The 21,473-nt window shown below is 49.2% G+C and overlaps 1 protein-coding gene across 1 annotated transcript; it reads right to left on the bottom strand.

Annotated features, from left to right (window-relative positions):
• Window positions 1–2,279: 2,279 nt before the first annotated feature.
• On the bottom strand, window positions 2,280–18,176 carry LOC132505655 (kunitz-type serine protease inhibitor 6-like). The gene is made up of 4 exons (XM_060123821.1): window positions 18,083–18,176; window positions 13,764–13,956; window positions 4,480–4,582; window positions 2,280–2,456 (listed from the first exon to the last, which is right to left on the bottom strand). Exons 1-4 carry the CDS (start codon window positions 18,174–18,176, stop codon window positions 2,280–2,282), a joined length of 567 nt encoding a protein of 188 aa, XP_059979804.1.
• Window positions 18,177–21,473: the final 3,297 nt, after the last annotated feature.

Here is a 21,473-nt window from a genome sequence, read left to right as displayed (position 1 = left end):
CCACCAGGGAAGCCTCACCCTCCAGTCTTGCTTTTCCCAGTAGGTCAAGAGCTGTGGCAATCAGATACTGTGGAAATATGAACACCTAAGTGAGGGTGGCTGAGAGGAGCGGGTAGGATGTAGGTGGGGCAGGAATCCAAGGCTTATGGAGGTATCTCCCAGGATGCACCCCACTTCAAGTTCATTATTAGACCTTCCCCGCTGCAAGGCGTTGTGGGAATGACTTGTTTAGAATCCACTGGGTTCTCAGTCAAAAGGAGGTCCCAGCTCTCCCAAGCCAAGCCACTTTGACAATGTTTTCATGCCTCTGCCTCTAGGAAGACGTGAGCTGGAGAGACCTTTGGAGAACAGTGTCTAACTGCATCACTACAGATAAGGAAACTGATGCATAGAGACTCACATAGCAGGGTCTTTAAATATGAGAAAATAGAAAGAGCTGGTTCTGTCACTTACTACCTTATAGTCTTGGGAATATCTCTCCAAATCTCTGAGTTTCTCATTCCTTTTTTACAAAATAAGGCTAATGATTCTACCTGTCAACGTCTCTAGCCACACACACACCTCCAGAAACACTCCTGTTCCTGGTTGAACCAGTTGGGTTTATTACTCACTACAGCAAGGAGAACACACACCTTGGGGAACCACCTAGCATCTCATTAAGAGGATGTTAGAAAAGACCTAAAGAAATGTGCTATGGTTGGGTGATTTGGGGAAGGTTTCAGGAAGCTGGCTCTGCTCTGGATGGATGCTGTCAGGAAGTGGGGCAGTTCTCTGACTGTGTATCCTAATCTTAACTCTAAGAAGAGAGGACAAGATAGAGTTTAGAACTGTATTTGGTAAAGCAGCATCAGTCACTCATATGAGGAGAAGAGGGAGATGCTTGGTCATTTTGGTGGCTTGTTAACTTAGCTTCTTTTGTCTGTGTTCAACCACGATTACAGGGTGTCCATTTATTTATTTAGTTAGTTAGTTAGTTAGTTATAGCTGTGTTGGGTCTTCATTGCGGCATGCGGGCTTTCTCTAGTTGAGGTGAGCAGGGGCTACTCATCGTTGTGGTGCGCGGGCTTCTCGTTGTGGTGGCTTCTCTTGTTGCAGAGCACGGGCTCTAGGCGCGCGGGTTCAGTAGCTGTGGCTCACGGGCTCTAGAGTGCAGGCTCAGTAGTTGTGGAGCACGGACTTTGTTGCTCCATGGCATGTGGGATCTTCCCAGACCAGGGCTTGAACCCGTGTCCCCTGCATTGGCAGGCGGATTCTTAACCACTGTGCCACCAGGCAAGTCCCACTTTTTGTCTTAACCCATCATGGGCACAGAATGACTTTGTCTGATACTGACATCCTATAAAATAGTTTATGTTCAGCAGGAGACATAAGGCCAACTGTGGTGCCGGTCAGCTCCTGGAAATCAGGGCTCAGTAGTTGTAGCTCGCGGGGTTTAGAGCGCAGGCTCAGTAGTCATGGCGCATGAGCTTAGTGGCTCTGTGGCATGTGCGATCTTCCCGGACCAGGGTTCAAACCCGTGTCCCCTGCATTGGCAGGCAGATTCTTAATCACTGCGCCACCAGGGAAGTCCCGTGGGTTTGTATATTTGTGAGGACCATGTTGGTTATGGTGCTAAAGTGTTTTGAATACCATAGACCAAAGCACTTGCCTAAAAGCACATAGACTTTTAGTTTTCTTGATTCCTGATTCCTTTGTAAATGTGCCGCCTACTGCATTAAAGAAAGGAATAAATAGCCTTTGGTTTGTAGTGTCACCCACCTTTCATAAGCCCCTCAGGGAGTCCCTCAGTGTCCAAGGGGCGTCACTGTCTGTTTCCTGAAATGGTCCCTTTCTTCCTCAGAGGTAACCTAAAGCCGTCTTGCTTCAGTGATAGGTCTCATCCAGGTCAAGTCCCTTGCCCACCCCATCCTGCCCTTTATTTGACCCTCTGGTTCCTCAAAAATGTAGGTGGGGTTGGGGACTTCTGCTGGTTCTCTTTGGGCTCAAGTCACCAGTACCTCAACCATTAGGAAGCACATTTTAAGGAAGGCCCTTCCTGCCCCCTGGTGGCAGCAGTGGGGCCTGGTGGGATTCTCTGAAGGCTGTAGGGAGGCACCCAGGGCCAGAGACGGAGATATCCAGGGAGACTGAGATTTGTGGTCCTAGGACAGGAGCTGGGCATCCTCTGAGACTAGGACTCTGGTCCCTCACTGCCCAACCGCCTCCCAGGCACAGGAGCAGAGAAATCAGGCATGTGCTCTGCACTAGAGGTGGACCTGAACTGCACGCGGGAGTGCCTCTCAGGTGGGGAATGCGTGGCCGACCTCAAGGGCTGCCAGGCCGGCTGTGCCACCGTCTGCCAGATGCCCAGTGGTAACCCCGGGGGCCTCCACCAGGCAGGACGGGAGATGGTACTTGTAGGAGGTAGGAGCATCTGGTTCGGGGAAGTGAGGTGCTCTCAACTCTGGGACATCTGGCTGGGTGGAAGGAGACGGAAGCAGTTCAGCTGAGGCACTCCCTCCAGGGACCTTGGGGAGACAAGGCATCTGAAGTGCAGCGGGGGGAAGGGAGACCCCTGCACCTGGCTGGATTCAGTGCTTTAGTGCATGTCTTTGCTTCTGGGACACAATGTGGGGACTTTGTTGCCTGAGGTCTGGGGACCTGGTCTGAAGATTCCTCCCTGTGGGCCAGAGTCACAGAGAGGCCAGAGGCTGCTGAGGGGACTGACTCCCAGGGCCTAGGACACTCGTCCCACTCTGGGTCCCCCTCCCGGGCCTCCCCCACTCCCAGCACCTGGCCTGGCACCCCGAATTCCTCCATTCAGGCAGGAAGAGACTTTACAGATTTCGGAGACCGCCCAGGCCATCTTAAAGATGTGGAGTGAGCATCTGAGAGAGACGGGTTCTTGCCCAAGGTCACACCGCCATCCCCGGCTGGGCAGCAGTCCCAGCAAGAGGGTTCAGCTCTTGCCTGAGTGGTTTGAAGAAAGTCGGGATGCCTCCCTGAGCACCCCTCCCCCTTCCTCCTCTTTAACACCCTCTCTTCCACTCTAAGGATTGAGTGAGAGAAAGCATGTGAAGCTTGCCTGTCATAAAAAGCACTTTCTGGAGTTTAAGACTGGCCAGCAGGCCATGGGAGCTCCCATCAGGGAAGGATGTGTGGAATCCAAGCTTTTCATTTTTCAGAGGCAAAAACTGAGGACCAGAAGCAGGGATATGACCTGGGTCCCAAAGTGCTGGTGTCACTGGTCTTTACCTAGAATCTAGCCCCTGTGATGCTCCCTGCTTGTTATTTGTCTGAAGATGCCCCCAGGGGATGGGAAGGTTTGTAATTAGAGACTCAGTCACTTGAGCAGGGAGATGGGAGGTGGAGGGAGGACAGGCCCATCGGGGGCTCCTGGGTCTGGGGGCCTCTAACCTGGACCAGAGGGAGGAGGACATTGGGAGAGAAAGACAGACACATGAGAGAGGAGGGGGGAGAAAAGAGGAGTCTCTGCTGTTAGGCGGGGGGGTCTCTGCTGTTCCCTGGTCTCAGATGGACAGACTGAGGCAGGAAGAGGGGCAGGACCAGAGGGCCTCCTGAGCTAGAATCCTAGTTGTGCCGTCTGCTTGCTGTGGGTCCTGAGCAAGTCGCTTCACCTCTCTGAGCCTCTGCTTTCTCGCTGGCAAAATGGGATGAGAATCCCAGATGTGGTAGGGTCGACATGAGGCTAAATGAAATCATACATGTGAAATGTCTCAGAAGAGAGCAGACCCTCCACACACAGTGGCTTCTTTTGCAAGTACCCCACTCCCTCTGAGGGATTCTCCATCTCTGGCCCTGGTGCCTCCTATGGGCCTTCAGAGAGCCCCACCTCCAGGCATGGGGTCCCTGCACCCCACACAGGACTGACCTAGCCCTTGGCCTCAGAGCCCTCAATCCTTAGGTGACCCCGCACAGCTGAGTGTCTAGGAGCTTCTGATCTTTAAGCAGGAGGTCCCCTCTCTGGCCACCGAGTCTCAACCCTTAGCACAGAGCCTGCTCTCAAATGTCAGCCTTCAGTGTCTCCCCACCTCCAGCACATTGGACCCTACACCTGAAGCTCCGAGGGTCACCAGTTTTAGGCACCAGAGACCCCCAAATTTTATTCACCAAGGGTCTCCCCACTCTGGTCGTGGGGAGGCTCAGTTCTCTGTTCCCAGAACTAAGCCTTTGCCAGACTGTGCCGGGCCTCTGCCCGCCCCACCCACCTGGGAGCTGGGGGCAGGCTCAGCAGCAGGCCAAGGAGGAGGGCGGCAGCGAGGGGACCAGGGCTGCACATAGGCATGATGCTGCTTGCGGCGGGCGCAGGAGCGAGGGGCTGCCCAGGTGGAGGTTTTAACGGTGTGCCTCGGAGGTAGGTGGTGGGGGAGTAGCCTTGGGGGGGCAGGTCTGAGTCAGCTGGAGTAGAGGGCTCAGCAGACAAGGCAGGCGGGCCGGCTGCCACCTTTGCCATTTCCCAGTCCCCGGGGATCAGGTCACCCTGGCCCCAGTGGGAACCGGAAACCTAAGCTGCTTCCAGGCCGGGTGCAGCTCGACCAACTGCAGCTGGACCCTTGTCCACTCCTGCTTCTCCACCTCCTTCCTGGGGCCCGTGGGCAGGGCAGCAGGAGGCCAAGAGCTAGACTCAGGGGTTCCTATTCTGAGACTGAGAGGTCCCATGGGAAGGTCCTACCCAAGTCCCATTTGAAGCTGTAGAGAAAAGGTTTGATCCCAGGTCTCTATCCCACCAAGCCCTTGTTTTTTCCCTTCCATCATATATATTGCCCAGGTGTCTCCTTCGTGACACATCTAGGGTGCACAGTTGGTGTAGAGAAAGTAACAAAAGGAGCCCTCGACACTAGCCTTGGGGTGAAGGGTCTGGGTTTGTCTCCCACCTCCACCACCTCCCAGCTGAGGGACCTTGAATGAATCACTTCCTTGTTCTGAGCTGCCACGTTGTCATCTCCAAAGATTGGTGAGTGGTGGATTTCCCTGGGTGGCGCAGCGGTTAAGACTCTGAGCTCCCAATGCAGGGGGCCCGGGTTCAATCCTTGGTCAGGGAACTGGATCCCACACTCATGCCACAACTAAGAATTCATATGCCTAAGGAGTTGGCGAGCCTGCTGCAACTAAGACCCAGCTCAACCAAATGAATAAATAAAATATTAAAAAAAAAAAGATGTGTGAGTGGTCCAGAAATGGTGTCTCCTGCTAGTAAGGAGACTGCTGGGTACACACCAAGCTTTAATGTGCAGGCTGCTAAAGGCCAAAACACACTTACCCAGCAAGAAGAGCCTTCAAACATCCTTCCTGATCCAAAATCTGAGGTCCTTAAGCCCCAGGAGCTGCTGGAGGGCACAAGGGGGCGGGGGCAGTGACCATTGGGATGACAGGTGAGTCGGAGCTGGTGACAGAAGCACATCCAGCCACTGTCCCCACAGATGGGTCCCGGGGGAAAGAGGGGAGAATGCCTCCCCAATTCCCATGTTCAGCCTGGGGACTGGAGACAGGTGCTGGCTGGGAGGGGCCAGGGCTGTTTACTCTGAACACAGGGAACAGTCCACAGCCATGACGCAGGAGCCAGGTAGGGGCACAGCCCAGGGCGGCTCCTGGAACTCAGTCTAGGGCAGCAGAGGACACTTTGATGAGCAAATGGTCTTAGCCTGTGGACCCAGCTGCCTACTGGGCCTTCAGCCTCAGGCACTGCTCTCCACAGCCTTCTCCTGGCACCTAGCCAGCTCCCCAGGCCAGGAAACTGCTTGGCCTCGCCCCTCCCCAGCACTCTTGGGCCCCCCTGCTGACTTGATCTCTTTTACAAGAATGTGGATTTTGTGAAGCCAAGGGGATGGGACGGGGCACACGGATGGAGGAGAAAGTTTTTGCCTAAATGTTTTACCGGCGCTGTGGACTCAACATTGACCAAACTGAACTCTTTGCCCTTCCCGCAAGGACTTGCTTCGCCTCCCTTCTCCCAGGAAGCTGCCTGCTGTCCGTGCTTCTTCCCTTTCCTCGCCCCCGGGAGCAATCTCGTAGCAAAGCCTGTTGGTCGTTCCTCCTCACTGCCTCCTCTGCACCCTCTGCTCTCTGCTGAGTCCAGGCCACTCCTGTCTCCCCTCTGGACACTTGTCACTGAAACAGGAGGAAAGGGGGCAGTGTACAAGCTTTAAAAGAATGACATAGTCATAGGACATGACAAAAACTGGTTAGGTCCAAGATGGCAGAAGATTCGACTCCGAGTAGACCTTGAGCCTCATTATACGCTCATTGTAATACATTAGCATACGCCAAATGACACGCCCACCAGCTCCACGACAGTTCCAAGGCCGACCATCAAAGGTCAAAAAGTGCGCGGTGGCCCAATTCTTGGAAATCTCTGCCCCTTCCCCCAAATAGTTGGAATAATCCTCCCACTTCGAAATTACCCAGCTCATAAAAACTAACCACACCATATTTCGGGGCCTTTTGCCTCCTGAGATGACCCACACTCTGTCTGTAGAGTGTGCTTCTCCCAAGGCCGTTCTCGCATTTTGGGATAGACCGAATTCTGTCTATGGAATGTGTGTCTCTCTAAATAAATCCACTTCTTATCTATCACTTTGTCTCTCACTGAATTCTTTCTGTGATGAGACTTAAAGAAACTGAGCTTCATTAAGCCCTGAGACCAGGTGTGTGATTTCAATTAAAAGACCATGGGTTCAAGTCCCAATCTGGGTCACACGGTTTCATCACAACCCCACTGCCTCGGCCCCGCCCCTCCTCTCCATCCTCCACCAGGGCCTCCTAAGATGTCCAGGTCCTTCCTGTGGCCTCGGGTAAAGCCCCAAACTCTTAGCTCATCTCACAGGGCTCCTCAGGCCTGGTCCTTCAAGTCTACACCCAGTGCCATGTCGTCCCGTCCTCCCACACATTCTCACACACCTTCTCCTCCTCGTTCCTCTCTTGCTTTTCCGTGTGCTGAGAACTTTCCCCACCTTCCTCTCAGGCCTGTTGCTCATCCCTCAGGCCTCAGCTGAAAGTTCACTTCCTCAGGGCGTCCCTCCATGCAACTCCCACCACCTCCACACTTGTCCAGCCCCCTGCTAACCCCCCCCTTCACACCCTGTGCTTCCTTCTCAATAAAGTGATCACATTTCTTTCTTTTCTAAAAATTAATTAATTTATTTACTTTTGGCTGTGTTGGGTCTTTGTTGCTGCATGCGGGCTTTCTCTAGTTGTGGCAAGCAGGGGCTACTCTTCATTGCAGTGCACGGGTTTCTCATTGCGGTGGCTTCTCTTGTTGTGGAGCACGGGCTCTAGGCACGCGGGCTTCAGTAGTTGTGGCTCGCGGGCTCTAGAGTGCAGGCTCAGTAGTTGTGGTGCACGGGCTTAGTTGCTCCGCAGCATGTGAGATCTTAGTTCCCAGACCAGGGCTCGAACCCAAGTTCCCTGCATTGGCAGGCGGATTCTTTTTTATTTTTTTAATTTTTAAATTAAATTTAATTTATTTTTTATACAGCAGGTTCTTATTAGTTATCTATTTTATACATATTAGTGTATATATGTCAATCCCAATACATCCCACCCCCACCCCCACCCCGCCGCTTTCCCCCCTTGGTGTCCGTACGTTTGTTCTCTACATCTGTGTCTCTATTTCTGCCCTGCAAACCGCTTCATCTGTACCATTTTTCTAGTGGCAGGCAGATTCTTAACCACTGCACCACCAGGGAAGTCCCGTGACCAAATTTCTTATTTGTACATTCTCTCAGAATTTCTTGCTGGAAAATGGACTACAGGAGAGAAGAGACTGAGTCAGCTTTGTGTACTTCAGTAGCTGAATAAATATTTTAAATTAATTATTCATGTTAACCTATGATTTATAAACCTACATTGTGTACAACAACAACAGCTTTTAAAGGCAGCTACCAAAAGACTTCAATATTCCTGCCTCCCAGGGAACGGGGTGTGCGCAGCTTCAGGTGGAGGGCGCACTTCCTCATGCTGCCTCCAGGGGGCAGGCAGGGCCTTCCTTAAAGTGTGGTTCCTAATGGCTGAGGAACAAGTGACCTGATCCCAAAGAGAATCAGCAGAAGCCCCCAGTCCCACCTACATTTCTGAGACACCAGAGCGTCAAATAAAGGGTGGGATGGGGTGGGCAAGGAACTGGAACTGGGTGAGACCTATCACTGAAGCAAAAGGGCTTTAGGTGACCTCTGAGGAAGAAAGGGACCATTTCAGGAAACAGTGACACTCCTTGGGCACTGAGGAATTTCCTGAGGGGGCTTATGAAAGGTGACATCCCCCCAAATTCTCTTTGTTCTTTTTTTTTAAATGCAGTGGACGGCACACTTTAAAAGCAGCCAGGGGGGCTTCCCTGGTGGTCCAGTGGTTAAGACTTTGCCTTCCAATGCAGGGGTGTGGGTTTGACCCCTGGTTGGGAAGCTAACATCTCACATGCCTCGGGACCAAAAAACCAAAACATAAAACAGAAGCAATACTGTAACAAATTCAATAAAGACTTTAAAAAGTATGCATTAAGAAAAAAGAAAAAAGAAATCTAAAAGCAGCCGGAAACGAAGGAAACTAATACTCCATGTGCTTTTAAAAATGGGGTGGTCACAAAGCACTGAGCTGATCTCCCTGTGCTACGCAGCTGCTTCCCACTAGCTACCTATTTTACATTTGGTAGTGTATATATGTCCATGCCACTCTCTCACTTCGTCCCAGAGGGGTGGGATAGGGAGGGTGGGAGGGAGACGCAAGAGGGAAGGGATATGGGGATATATGTATACATATAGCTGATTCACTTTGTTATACAGCAGAAACTAACACAGCATTGTAAAGCAATTATACTCCAATGAAGATGTTAAAAAAAAAAGTGGATTGGTCTGCACACACAAAAATAAACTCAAAATGGCTTAAAGACTTAAACATAAGACATGATACCATAAAACTCCTAGAAGAGAGCATAGGCAAAACATTCTGACATAAATCGTACAAACGTTTTCTTAGGTCAGTCTCCCAAGGCAATAGAAATAAAAACAAAAATAAACAAATGGGACCTGATCAAACTTACACGTTTTTGCACAGCAAAAGGAACCATAAAAAAAAAAAAATGAAAAGACAACCTACGGAGTGGGAGAAAATATTTGCTAATGACGCAACAAACAAAGGATTGCATCTTTGTAAATGCAAATCAAAACTACGATGAGGTACCACCTCACACCGGTCAGAATGGCCTTCATTAAAAAGTCTACGGGCTTCCCTGGTGGCACAGTGGTTGAGAGTTCGCCTGCCGATGCAGGGGACACGGGTTCGTGCCCCGGTCTCGGAAGATCCCACATGCCGCGGAGCGGCTGGGCCTGTGAGCCATGGCCGCTGAACCTGAGCGTCCGGAGCCTGTGCTCCGCAACGGGAGAGGCCACAACAGTGAGATACCCGCATACCAAAAAAAAAAAAAAAAAAGTCTACAAATAACAAATGCTGGAGAGGGTGTGGAGAAAACGGAACCCTCCTATGTTGTTGGTGGGAATGTAAGTCCATGCAGCCAATACGGAAGAAAGTATGGAGATTCCTTAAAAAACTAAAAATAGAAGTACCACACAACCCAGTGATCCCACTCCTGGGAATATACCCAGATAAAACTATAATTCAAAGAGATACATGCAGGGAATTCGCACAGCGGTTAAGAATCCGTCTGCCAATGCAGGGGACATGGGTTCGATCCCTGGTCTGGGAAGATCCCACATACCATGGAGCAACTAAGCCCGTGAGTCACAACTACTGAGCCTGAGCTCTAGAGCCCGTGAGCCACAACTACTGAAGCCCACGCGCCTAGAGCCCGTGCTCCACAACAAGAGAAGCCACTGCAATGAGAAGCCTGCACGTCACAACGAAGAGTAGCCTCTGCTCCTTGCAACCGGAGAAAGCCCACGTGCAGCAATGAAGACCCAACACAGCCAAAAATAAATAAATTTATCAAAAAAAAGAAAAGACTATAGCCAAAAAGACTTAAAAAAAATGCACAGCTATGTTCATAGCAGCACTGTTCACAATAGCCAAAACATGGAAACAGGGGCTTCCCTGGTGGCGCAGTGGTTGAGAATCTGCCTGCTAATGCAGGGAACACGGGTTCAAGCCCTGGTCTGGGAGGATCCCACATGCCGCAGATCAACTAGGCCCGTGAGCCACAACTACTGAGCCTGCGCATCTGGAGCCTGTGCTCTGCAACAGGAGAGGCCGCGATAGTTAGAGGCTCGTGCACTGCGATGAAGAGTGGCCCCCGCTTGCCACAAATAGAGAAAGCCCTCGCACAGAAACAAAGATCCAACACAGCAAAAATGAATAAATAAATAAACTCCTACCCCCAACATCTTCTTTAAAAAAAAAACAAAAAGCATGGAAACAACCTAAACGTCCATTGACAAATGAATGGATAAAAAAATGTGATACATATATACAATGGAATACTACTCAGCCATAAAAAGAATGAAATAATGGCATTTGCAACAACATGGATGGACCTAGAGATTATCATACTAAGTGAAGTGAGTCAGAAAGAGAAAGACAAATGCCATATGATATCACTTCTATGTGGAATCTAAAATATGACACAAATGAACTTATCTACAAAACAGAAACAGACTCATAGAACAGACTTGTAGTTGCCAAGGGGTTGGCAGGGAAGGGGAGGGATAGGCTGGGAGTTTGGGGTTGGTAGATGCAAACTATTACATTTAGAATGGATAAACAACAAGGTCCTACTGTATAGCACAGGGAACTATATTATATCCTGTGATACACCATAATGGAAAAGAATATAAAAAAAGAATGTCTAGGGGCTTCCCTGGTGGCGCAGTGGTTGAGAGTCCGCCTGCCGATGCAGGGGACACGGGTTTGTGCCCCGGCCCGGGAAGATCCCACATGCCGCGGAGCGGCCGGGCCCGTGAGCCATGGCCGCTGAGCCTGCGCGTCCGGAGCCTGTGCTCCGCAACGGGAGAGGCCACAACAGTGAGAGGCCCGCGTACCGCAAAAAAAAAAAAAAAAAAAAAAAAAGAATGTCTATGTGTGGATAACTGAGTCACTTTGCTGCACAGCAGAGACTGGCACAACATTGTAAATCAATTATACATAAATTTTTTAAAAAAGTGGGTTGGTCAGAAGTATTCAAAGAACTTCAGCACCATAATCCATGTAGTTCCCAAAGTACCCGTGTTTTTCTTAAGGCAGATACCAGAATCCTATTTTGCAAAGAAAGAAACTGTGGCTCAGAGAGGTGAAGGGATTTGCCCAAGATCACACAGCAATATCCATACCTACTGAAGTCAAATTCTTCTAATTAGTAATAAGTCCTCTTCCATTACACTGTTATAAAATAATAATTATTAATATATTAAATTATTTGTTACAATTTGCAACTTATTTACTACCATTATCGTAATCAGAACAGTCATTCATTGAGGGCTTAGTCTCAACACTTGTGCAAAGCATTTTACAAATATCACATCCTCTTAATTCTCACCATAATTCTCTGAGATTGATAGAGAAGGAGAAAAGCAACCTCTGATTCGGGGGCTGACCTGGCACCATCACTGGCCTTAAGTTCTCCTGATGAATGTAAACATTTCACAAGACATCAACATCAAACAAGGCCATCCTAGGACCATGATATATCATGACAAAAATAGGACACTCTGTAATCATGTTTAAATACAGACAAAACCAGCTAAATTATACAAGCCACCCAAATGACCAAGCATCCCCCTATTCTGCCTCATATAAGTGACTGATGCTGCTTTACCAAATACAGCTCTAACTGCTATCTAGTCTTCCCTTCTTAGAGTTAAGATAAAGATACCCATTCGGAGAACTGCCCCACTTCCTGACAGCATTCATCCAGAGGAAAGCCAGCTTCCTGAAATCCTCCCCAAAATCACCCAACACAAGCCCACGTCCTATAAGTTCTTTCTAACATTCTCTTAATAAGATACCATATTGTTTTCCAAGGTGATTCCTATTCCTTGCTGCAGTGAGTAATAAACCCAACTAGTTCAACTAGGAATGGGAGTGATTTTAGTGGTCTCTGGCTAGAGACATTAGCAAGTACAAGCATTATCCTTATTTTATAATTAAAGAATGTAAAGCTCAGAGATGTTGAGAAATTTGCCCAAGACTACAAAGAAGTAACAGAACCAGCACCAATCTGTATCCTTTTTTATTTAAATACTACACTTGCTGTGGTCCCCGTGACTCACTTTCCTCGTCTGTAGTGAAGCAGATACTCTCTGTTCTCCAAAGGTGCCTTCATCCCACATCTTCCCAGAGTCAGGAATAGGAAAACATTGTCAAAGTCACTCTACTTGGGAGAGCTGGGACCTCCTGTGTTAGGAAACTCATACAGCAGTTAAGTGACATCACTATGTCGCCATTTCCTCCCCTGAAGGATTCTTAGGATGATTAATCGAAGAATGCAGGCAAAATGCTAGCACAGAGCCTGGCGCACAAAAAGGGTAGTTGCCCTTCCTTAACTGTAGTAAGAAGCCCCCTCCCCACATGTGACCTCAGGCAAGGGGCTGCCTCGGAAAAATGGACAATTAAGCCCCATGCTTCTTCTTTTCTCCTTCTGAGAGTCCAGGAGAGCAACGTGCACCCAAATTTGACCTGGCCCAAGAAGTAAGGAACGAAAGCTTTCATGTTGAGGTGTCTGTCCCACGGGTTTTTGTGTAGCTTGGGGTGGCCATTACGAGGTAGATGGTGCTGTAATGGGTTTACTTCCCATACCTGGTAGGGCCCAGTCTGAGGACAGGAAAAAGGGAGGTGACAACTGCTCTGCAGAATAGTGAGAAGGACCACCATTTCCATGGACACTATTGGTTAAGGTTCTTAGTTGCAAACAACAGAATCCACTCCAGTTAGTTTAATTTGAATATGAATTTATTGGAATATAAGACAGACAGCTTGAAGCCACAGATAGGAAAATGAGCAACATCACTGTGAGGGAAAGGGGCTTCTTTATTGAAAAGACCTCAGCCACTGTGAGGAATGTGCATCTGCATTCATTCTTTCCTTCCTCAAGTAATTATGGACCGTCTCCTTCGTGCCAGGAACTGTGCTTAGTGCTAAGGATAAAGGGAAGACTTGTTCTCATGGTGCTTAGAGCCGACTGGATGAGACAGAGCTAAAGCAAGGAGACCCATGGGGGAAGGAGAGAGGCAGGGCTCTGCTGAGGAGGGTGGGGTTGAGACGGACTCAGAGGACACCACACTGTTTCAGAAGCAGCCACAGCCCAGCCCTGCGTGGCTCCTCCTTGACTTCAGTGTTTCGGGAGAGCACAGTTCGCAGGTTCTCTGCAAAAAGAAAGGAACTTGCTGATTGACATCTCTGAAGCCCCAGACCTGGACATCGCTCATCTCGACAGATCCTAGACTTTCCCAGAAATATGCAACCACAGTCCACCCAGGACCACAATGACCAGGAAGAAGGAAGTGCATTTTTCAAGCCTAGGTGGGGTGCTCAGGAGAACTTTGGACATGCTCTGTAGGGTGGCTGACTCAGTGTTCCCATCTGAGAAAAGGGGAGCATGTGAGGAAGCTCAGATTCTCATGACGGGGCTTCTAGGGTGACCTTCTGCCAAGCTGGCCCGTGGAGGATGTGCTCAGTGTGCGGTTTCACAGGACACTGCAGCCACTTGTCCTGGGAGGCAGCGAGGAGGAAAGACACGGTGCAAGTGTGAATGGTGGGTGGCCCCCTGAGCACCATCTCTTTTTCTCAGCCCTTCCCCTCCCACCGTGTCCTGCCCCCTTTCTTACCTATGGGTCCCCATGTGACCACCGCAGGTCTTCATGCAGTCCTGTGCTGTTGGGAAGTTGTTCTTCTTCCCTCGGCAGCCGCCGTATATAAACATGTCGCAGTGCCCGGACTTGGCGTTGTAGAAGTACCTGATCGTCCGGGCCCTGCATGGACCCGTGTGATGAGGTTCCAGGCAGAAGGCAGGCAGGGAATCTGCTGGAATGGGAGGGGCTCTGGGCCAGTTATGAGGGTGGCCATCACAGGTTGGTCTACAAGGTCAACAACTGACACCACCAGTTTGCGATAGAGAATGTTAGCGTTCTGGGGGCTGGTCAAATTGAAAAGGCCATTTGACAACCTGCTTTCTGGGACATTAGTATTAATGTTGCTAGGCGTGACCATGATATGGTAATCATGGAAAAGTTTATATCTCCTTCATGAAGTATTTAAGATTAATTGGTATGATGCCCTTGATTAGCTTCAAAAAACTACCCATGTTGGGGCTTCCCTGGTGGCGCAGTGGTTAAGAGTCAGCCTGCCAATGCAGGGGGCACGGGTTCAAGCCCTGGTCTGGGAAGATCCCGCATGGGGCAGAACAGCTAAGCCCGTGCGCCACAACTACTGAGCCCGAGATCTAGAGTCCGCCAGCCACAGCTACTGAAGCCTGTGTGCCTAGAGCCCGTGCTCCACAACAAGAGAAGCCACTGCAATGAGAAGCCTGCGCGCCGCAGCGAAGAGTATCCCCGCTCACCACAACTAGAGAAAGCCCGCGTGCAGCAATGAAGACCCAACGCAGCCAAAAACAAACAAAAAACTCTACCCATGTCAATTATATCTCAATAAAGTTGGAAAAAAAAAACTCTACCAAAGAAAAGGAGGACACAGGTAAAAAATATTCTCCATATAACAATAATTATTGGAGCTGGTACATGGGTTTTATAATACTATTCTCTGCACTTACTTGTATGGTAAAAGGTTTCCACCATTAATAAAAAAGTGTGAAGGAATCAGGCTGTAATGGAGAAAGGCATGAAGAAAACATATCAGTGTGTTCACTTTTGTTACCTCATGGGGACTGTATAAATTGAATATTGACACTATATTAATATTGTGATTTATAATAAGAAATATATACATTTGTTCTTTGTCATTTTCCTGGCACGGAGTTCCTAAAAACCTTGGTATTTCTTTTTCTTTTTAAGGAATTTTTTTGTTTGTTTGTTTTGTTTTATATTTATTTATTTTGGCTGCACCGGGTCTTAGTTGCAGCATGCAGGATCTTTTAGTTGCAGCATGCGGACTTCTTAGCTGTGGTATGCGAACTTCTTAGCTGTGGTATGCGAACTCTTAGGTGCGGCATGCATGCGGGATCTAGTTCCCCAACAAGGGATCGAACCTGGGCCCCCTGAATTGGGAGCAAGCCGTCTTACGAACTGGACCATCAGGGAAGTTCCTAAAAACCTTGGTATTTCTTAAATGCTGAGAGCAATAACGGTGTCTTTTGTTATGTGAAGTAGGTGACTTTTGGGAAGAACCTAGTAACACCAGAATAGGCTCTGGTTGCCAGGGGAAACCACTGCCTGACAGGAAAGTTGCAACTTTCATTCCTACTCTCCTCCAAGGCCTTCCATCCACAGTTCCCCAACCCCAAACCTCAGAGATTGGAGAGGAGCTGGAGGTCGAATAGTCACCAATGGCTAATGATTTAATGCATCATGACTAGGTAATGAAGCCTCCATAGAAACCTAAACACAGCAAGACATTCATGTTATTCAAAAGGACTGGCATCGACCCAGGGAACAACATAGGTACTCGTTCCATCATTGCCCACCTGGACCCCTGCAGCATCCTGCTCCCTGGGCCTCTCTGTCTCTGCCCTTCGCCCCCCAGAGGCCATTCTGCACACTGCAGCCGCAGGGATCCTGTTACAACTTGAGTCCTACCCCATTGCTCCCACGACCAATCAGTGACTCCCCATCTCTCTGAGTCAAATTCTGATTCTTATAAAGTCCTACTTGCCCCCATGGCCTCTCTGCCTCATCTCCTTCCACGTCCCGCCCCCCCCGCACCCACTCAGCTCCAGCCACCCTGGTAATTGTTGCTGCTCAAACACACCAGGCACGTTCTTTCTGCAGCCTCTGCTCCAACGCCCCCTTATCACAGAGGGTTTCGCTGATCAGTCTACAGAAAGAGCACAGCCTCCTTTATCCCCATCACTCTCTACCTTCAAAACACTCATAACCTAGCAGAGTATTCCCCCCTTTTGCTATTGTCTGTCTCCCTCCTAGAAGGCAAGGTATTTTGCCATATTTTGTCTACAGTTCTTTCCCCACACCAAGAACCATGCTTCGTAGGGACTTAATAAATATATGGCAAGGCAATAAATCTTCCATTTCATGCTCACGTCAAGTGCACAATCACTGAATAGAATGGATATAACTGAATTCCTGTTAGTGCAAAGTCTACCTGATGATGGGAAAGGTCTACATAATTATCAATCTACCTTTAACATTCTGTATCTTAAAAGGATAATAAAATAATAGTCAAAAGGGGACAAAGACGGGACTTCCTTGGTGGTCCAGTGGTTAAGACTCTGTGCTCCCAATGCAGGGGTCCGGGTTCAATCCCTGGTCAGGGAGCTAGATCCCACATGCTGCAACTAAGAGTTTGAATGCCACAACTAAAGATTCTGCATGCCCGCATGCTGCAACTAAAAGATCCTGCATGCTGCCACTAAGACCTGGTACAGCCAAATAAATAAATATTTTTTTAAAGGTTGGCGGGACAAGGGAAAGGGACTTGAGCCTTTACTAAGATTATATCAGCCTTGGTGCCAGGAGCAACTCACACAAGCATTGTGTTTCTTGCTTTCCCTGCAGTTGCTCTGCTCAGTGGTCCCACGTCTTTCTGATTAATTTTAATCCTAGAGGAATATCATTATTTAACACCTAAATATTTTTTCTTGCCCAAAGGAGGTGGGTAGAGAAATTTTTTCAGATTAACACATCTTGGTGGAAAACGGATAAAATTGGCCATGAAATGTGATTAAACTCTTTAAATTCATGACTGGTAAGCTGTTCAAAGAACCCATGTAACATGGTTCCCCTGTTCAGTGAGGAAACTGCAGAAGACTTGCCCCAGGACACATGGCATGTGGGTCATAGGGTCAGGACAAGATACTATCATGTCACAACCCATTTGATAAACTATGTGATTCTGCCAGGAATTCTGAAAATACAGATAACTGGTAAGAGTTTCTGGGTGCAGTGTCCCATGTTCATTACTTCCCTATCTCTGAGTCTCACCTAAGCCCCTGAATCACAGGAAAGAGTGAGTCTGGGTAGTGACTCTACCAACATTAACCAATTCCCCAAACATCCACTGGGCATCCCACAAGTCAATTCACTTCTGACGCTAAATCTGTGGAGTGAGTGCAGATCCCACAGGTTGAGGGCTCAAGACTGTCCTTACTTCAAACGCCAGCCACGTGATCCCGAGTTACACTTGTAACCCACTGGTTGAAAATCAGAGGTTCCATGACCCCACCTCCATGTTCAATAACCAATAGAAGTGGTGACCGAAATCAGGAAAACCCTTTACTTACTGTTCTCATGTTATTATAAAGGGTAAAGCCCAGGGACAGCAAAATGGAGGAGATGCGCAGGGCAAAGGGGGAGCAGAGGTGTGCGGAGGCCCCGTGCCCTAGTGGAGCGCACCCCTCACAGCACCTCCATGTGCTCACCACCCCGAAAGCTCTCTGAACCCCAACGTTTATGGATCTTTATTGAGGTGTCAATAATAGGCATATTGATTGAATCATCGGCCATTGGTGATTTATCTCCATCTCAATACCCTCCCGTCTCCCCAGAGGTGCTGGGATGCGGGGTGATGAAAATTCTAGCCTCTAAACACATGATTGGGTTTTTCTGGAGATGAACCCCTCTCGGGTCCCATTCCTTTACTCACCTCATTGCCATAAAAAGGACAGTAAATTCCAGGAGTTTCTGGAGGTCTGTTCCAGGAACCAGGGCAAGGATCAAATATTGATCCTTTTATTACACTACAGTGAAGTTCAGGGACACGGCACTGACCAGGAATAGAGTGTCAGAGATGGGATTCCTGATCTGGTAGAGGTAGGCGGGATATATATTTAAAATTTTTGACTTCTAATTTTTTTCCTGTTGAGAGTCATGAAATGCCCCTGGAGTTAATACTGCCCAACTTCCCAGGAAAAATCCAGAGAGGCTGTCAGCACCCACCCCAACCCTGCTCCCCAGCCCCTCCATGGACTCCCCTCATCCCTCCCCAGTCTGTGGAGGAGAGGTGAGCCGGGACTTACCTTTGGCATGGCTCTTGTGTTTACCCCCTGAGGTGCAGGCCACCAGGGTGCCCAGGAGGACGAGAAGGGCGATGGAGAGGCAGAGCCGGCTCATGTTCGTGGCCTTGCAGGAGGGCTTCTGAGGAAAGCTGGGGGCTGACAGAGCTTTTCATATCCCAGCTGAGGGGTGGAACACGCAGTGAGGAGGGGAGTGAGGAAGGGGTGGAGCTGGGCTGGGTCCTGTTTATTGTGTAACCTGCTTTATTGTGTAACCCACCTAACCTGCTTCTGCCTGCTGGGGCCAAATGCCCAGTAACAGCGCTTCTCAGACTTGACTCTGCCTGTGGGTCTCGTGGAAACACAGATTGTGATTCTACAGGTGGACTTTTGTCCAATATGTTGACTCAGGGAGCGTCCCAGCACCTAGAGCAGTGCATGGCAGGTGATGGATGGTCAGTGAGTGGATGAGAGCAAATCAAAGGACAGATAAGTGATCAGAAGTATGTTAGCTCAGGTCCTTCTTTTCAGCTCCTGCAGGTGTCATCCCATCTCAGCATCAATACCAGTCACCCACACCCCTACCCCTACCTAACTCAGAAGAAAGGTGTGACGCCAGGACACCTTCCTGCAACCATTGCCACAGCTTCTCAGCTGGATGGACCCTTGCTGTTTACCTGGCACTTCGGTGCAGGCTGAAGCTGAACTGGAAGAAGGCGTGTCCTCTGGGGAAGGAACCGTGTTTTCTGGGTAGAAAAAGGAGTAAGGGGTGTGGGCAGAGGGGAAGCAGGGAGCTGAACATGTCTCCACAGCATGACCTCCCACCGCCCCTCACCTGGTTTCAGAAACAGGAGAGCTGCCTGCCTGAGTGGACCTCAGCGGAGCTTGGAAGGTCGCCTGCAAGAGCCCCCCTCCTGCTGTCTCTCCGCCAGTGGTTTGGGCATTCTTGGACCTCAGTTTGGGTACCAGCTCTGTCTTTTCCTAACTTTGTGCCTGAGGACTTAAACCTCCCAGAGCCCCAGTATCATCAGGTGTCACCTGAGATCCGTGCTGCCCACATCACAGGGTTGCTGTGGAAGCAGTGGAGGCAACAGACATAAATTCCTTCTCCCTGCAAAGTCAAAGTCTTTGTAATGAAAATAATAGTAATGACAGCAGAAAAAACTTAGCTTCTTCTATGTGTCAGGCATTATCCTAAGCACTTGACACATATTAACTCATCAAATCCTCAAAAATCCTAAAAGAGGGAAAGAAACTGTTGGTATTTCCTCATGTTACAGAGGAGGACCCTGAGGTAACAGGAAATAATTTGCCTGAAGTCATACCTTGTAGAGAGAGTATCTGAACCCAGGGATCCGGCTTCAGAGTCTGTGCACATGCACTCTGCTGCATTGTAAGCTGTAAACGATAGTGCACGTGTCAGGGCTTACACACCCGCAATCTCTTCACTCCCATACATTCACTCCCAGTTACACACATGTAGCACCAAGCCGCACACCCCCTCACTCATCTACACACAGACACGCATTCTTCCACAAATACACACACACACACAGACACACACACACACACACCCCCTGCGCTCCACTTCCAGGGTCAAGGAGAAGGGAGCTGGCTCAATGCCCAGAAGCCCCAGGAGCAAGCCCAGCCAAGTGTCAAGCGGGCGCACAGCTGGGTGATGAGCTGCAGAGGGCGGGAGGGGCTGTCTTCCTCGCACAAAGTCACCCTTTCCACTGAGAAGGGCAGGAGCTCTCAATACCGAGCTGCCCCCGGACAGAAGGGCTTCAGGAGCGGGGTACCCACAAAACAAGCCATTGTGTGTGGAGGGTCTGCTGTCTCCTGAGACATTCCACATGTATGATTTCATTTAACCTCCTGTTGACCCTACCACATCTGGGATTCTCATCCCATTTTGCCAGCGAGAAAGCAGAGGCTCAGAGAGGTGAAGCGACTTGCTCAGGACCCACAGCAAGCAGACGGCACAACTAGGATTCTAGCTCAGGAGGCCCTCTGGTCCTGCCCCTCTTCCTGCCTCAGTCTGTCCATCTGAGACCAGGGAACAGCAGAGACCCCCCGCCTAACAGCAGAGATTCCACTTTTTTCCATCCTCCTCTCTCATGCGTCTGTCTTTCTCTCCCAGTGTCCTCCTCTCCTCTGACCCTCTGGTCCAGGTTAGAGGCCCCCAGACCCAGGGACCCCCGAGGGGCCTGTCCTCCCTCCACCTCTCACCTCCCTGCTCAGGAGTGCCTGAGTCTCTAGTTTCAAGCCTTCCCGGCCCCTGGGGGCATCTTCAGAGAAATCGCAAGGCGGGAACATCACAGGTGTTGTATCCTGGATAAAGACCAGTGATCCCAGCACTGTGGGACCCCAGGTCATATCTCTGCTTCTAATCCTCAGTTTTTCCCTCTGAAAAATGAGAATCTTAGAATCCATGCTATCTAGGGCCCCTTTGTGAAATGGATGGAATGCACCCGGGGCAGGCAGAAGATGTTTATCTGTTTGTGATGCTGTGCCCTGTGAGAGGTACATTCATATCCAAGACATGGGTGGCCCCTTTCTGGCTATGCGATATAACAGCACCTCACTTTTTGGAGGTACGTAGTCTTCCTCCTTCCTTATTTTAAATTTTATATATTTATTTGGCCTGGTCGTGCAGCACGTGGGATATAGTTCCCCAATCAGGGATCTAACCCGCACCCCCTGCATTGGAAGCGCAGAGACTTAACCACTGCACCGCCAGGGGAGTCCCTTAGTCTTCCTCTTTAAAAGAGGTGTCATGAGTACTGGGTTTTTTAGGATTATTTTAAGGATTAAAAAGAAAAGCATAAACCAGAGCTTGCAATCTGGCTAGAATATAAGTATTTTTAGCCCACACAGTACATTTTGTAATTTTGAAACATTTGCCAAAATTTAACGGTGGGAGATTTCATATAAAAGTGAATTTCTGGCATTGTTGGGAAGGTAAATGATTTGGCAACACAGTCCTGCAATTTAACAAGAGCCGTGAGTCTCAAACTTGAGCGAAAATCAGAATCACTTAGCCAGGCGTTCACACACAGATTTGAGATCTCCACCCACAGAGTTTTGCTTCAGTAGGACAGGGGCGGGACCTGAGTTTCTGCATCAAACAGGTTTCTGGGGCTGCTGATGGTACCGCTCAAGGGACCACACTTTGAAAAACATGAACTAAGCTAAGTAGAGCTGCTCTTTTCTCACGAGGGGAGCGTTCTCTCCAGTTTCCATAATCCCCACCATGCCTTATTGTCCCCCCAGCCCCACTCCCACTCCAAATATTTACATCCACATCAATCACCTGGCCTGGAAGGAATTCAAATTTGTGACCCCTGGGGTGGGCTCACAGTAAGTGTTCAGTAAAAGGTAGCTTGTTCTTATTTAACAATCTTCCAAACTAAGT

Source organism: Lagenorhynchus albirostris, chromosome 15 (genome assembly GCF_949774975.1).
Source record: "Lagenorhynchus albirostris chromosome 15, mLagAlb1.1, whole genome shotgun sequence".
Lineage (NCBI taxonomy): Eukaryota > Metazoa > Chordata > Mammalia > Artiodactyla > Delphinidae > Lagenorhynchus > Lagenorhynchus albirostris.
Note: the sequence above shows the minus strand (reverse complement) of the source record. Positions and strands in the feature narration are given on the sequence as shown.

Coding starts and splice junctions, on each gene's coding strand:
- LOC132505655 (XM_060123821.1), bottom strand. CDS start 18,176: ATGAGCCGGCTCTGCCTCTCCATCGCCCTTCTCGTCCTCCTGGGCACC. Junction 13,957..18,082: donor ACACAAGAGCCATGCCAAAG/GTAAGTCCCGGC, acceptor CCATTCCAGCAG/ATTCCCTGCCTGCCTTCTGC. Junction 4,583..13,763: donor GGTCACATGGGGACCCATAG/GTAAGAAAGGGG, acceptor CACGGGCCCCAG/GAAGGAGGTGGAGAAGCAGG.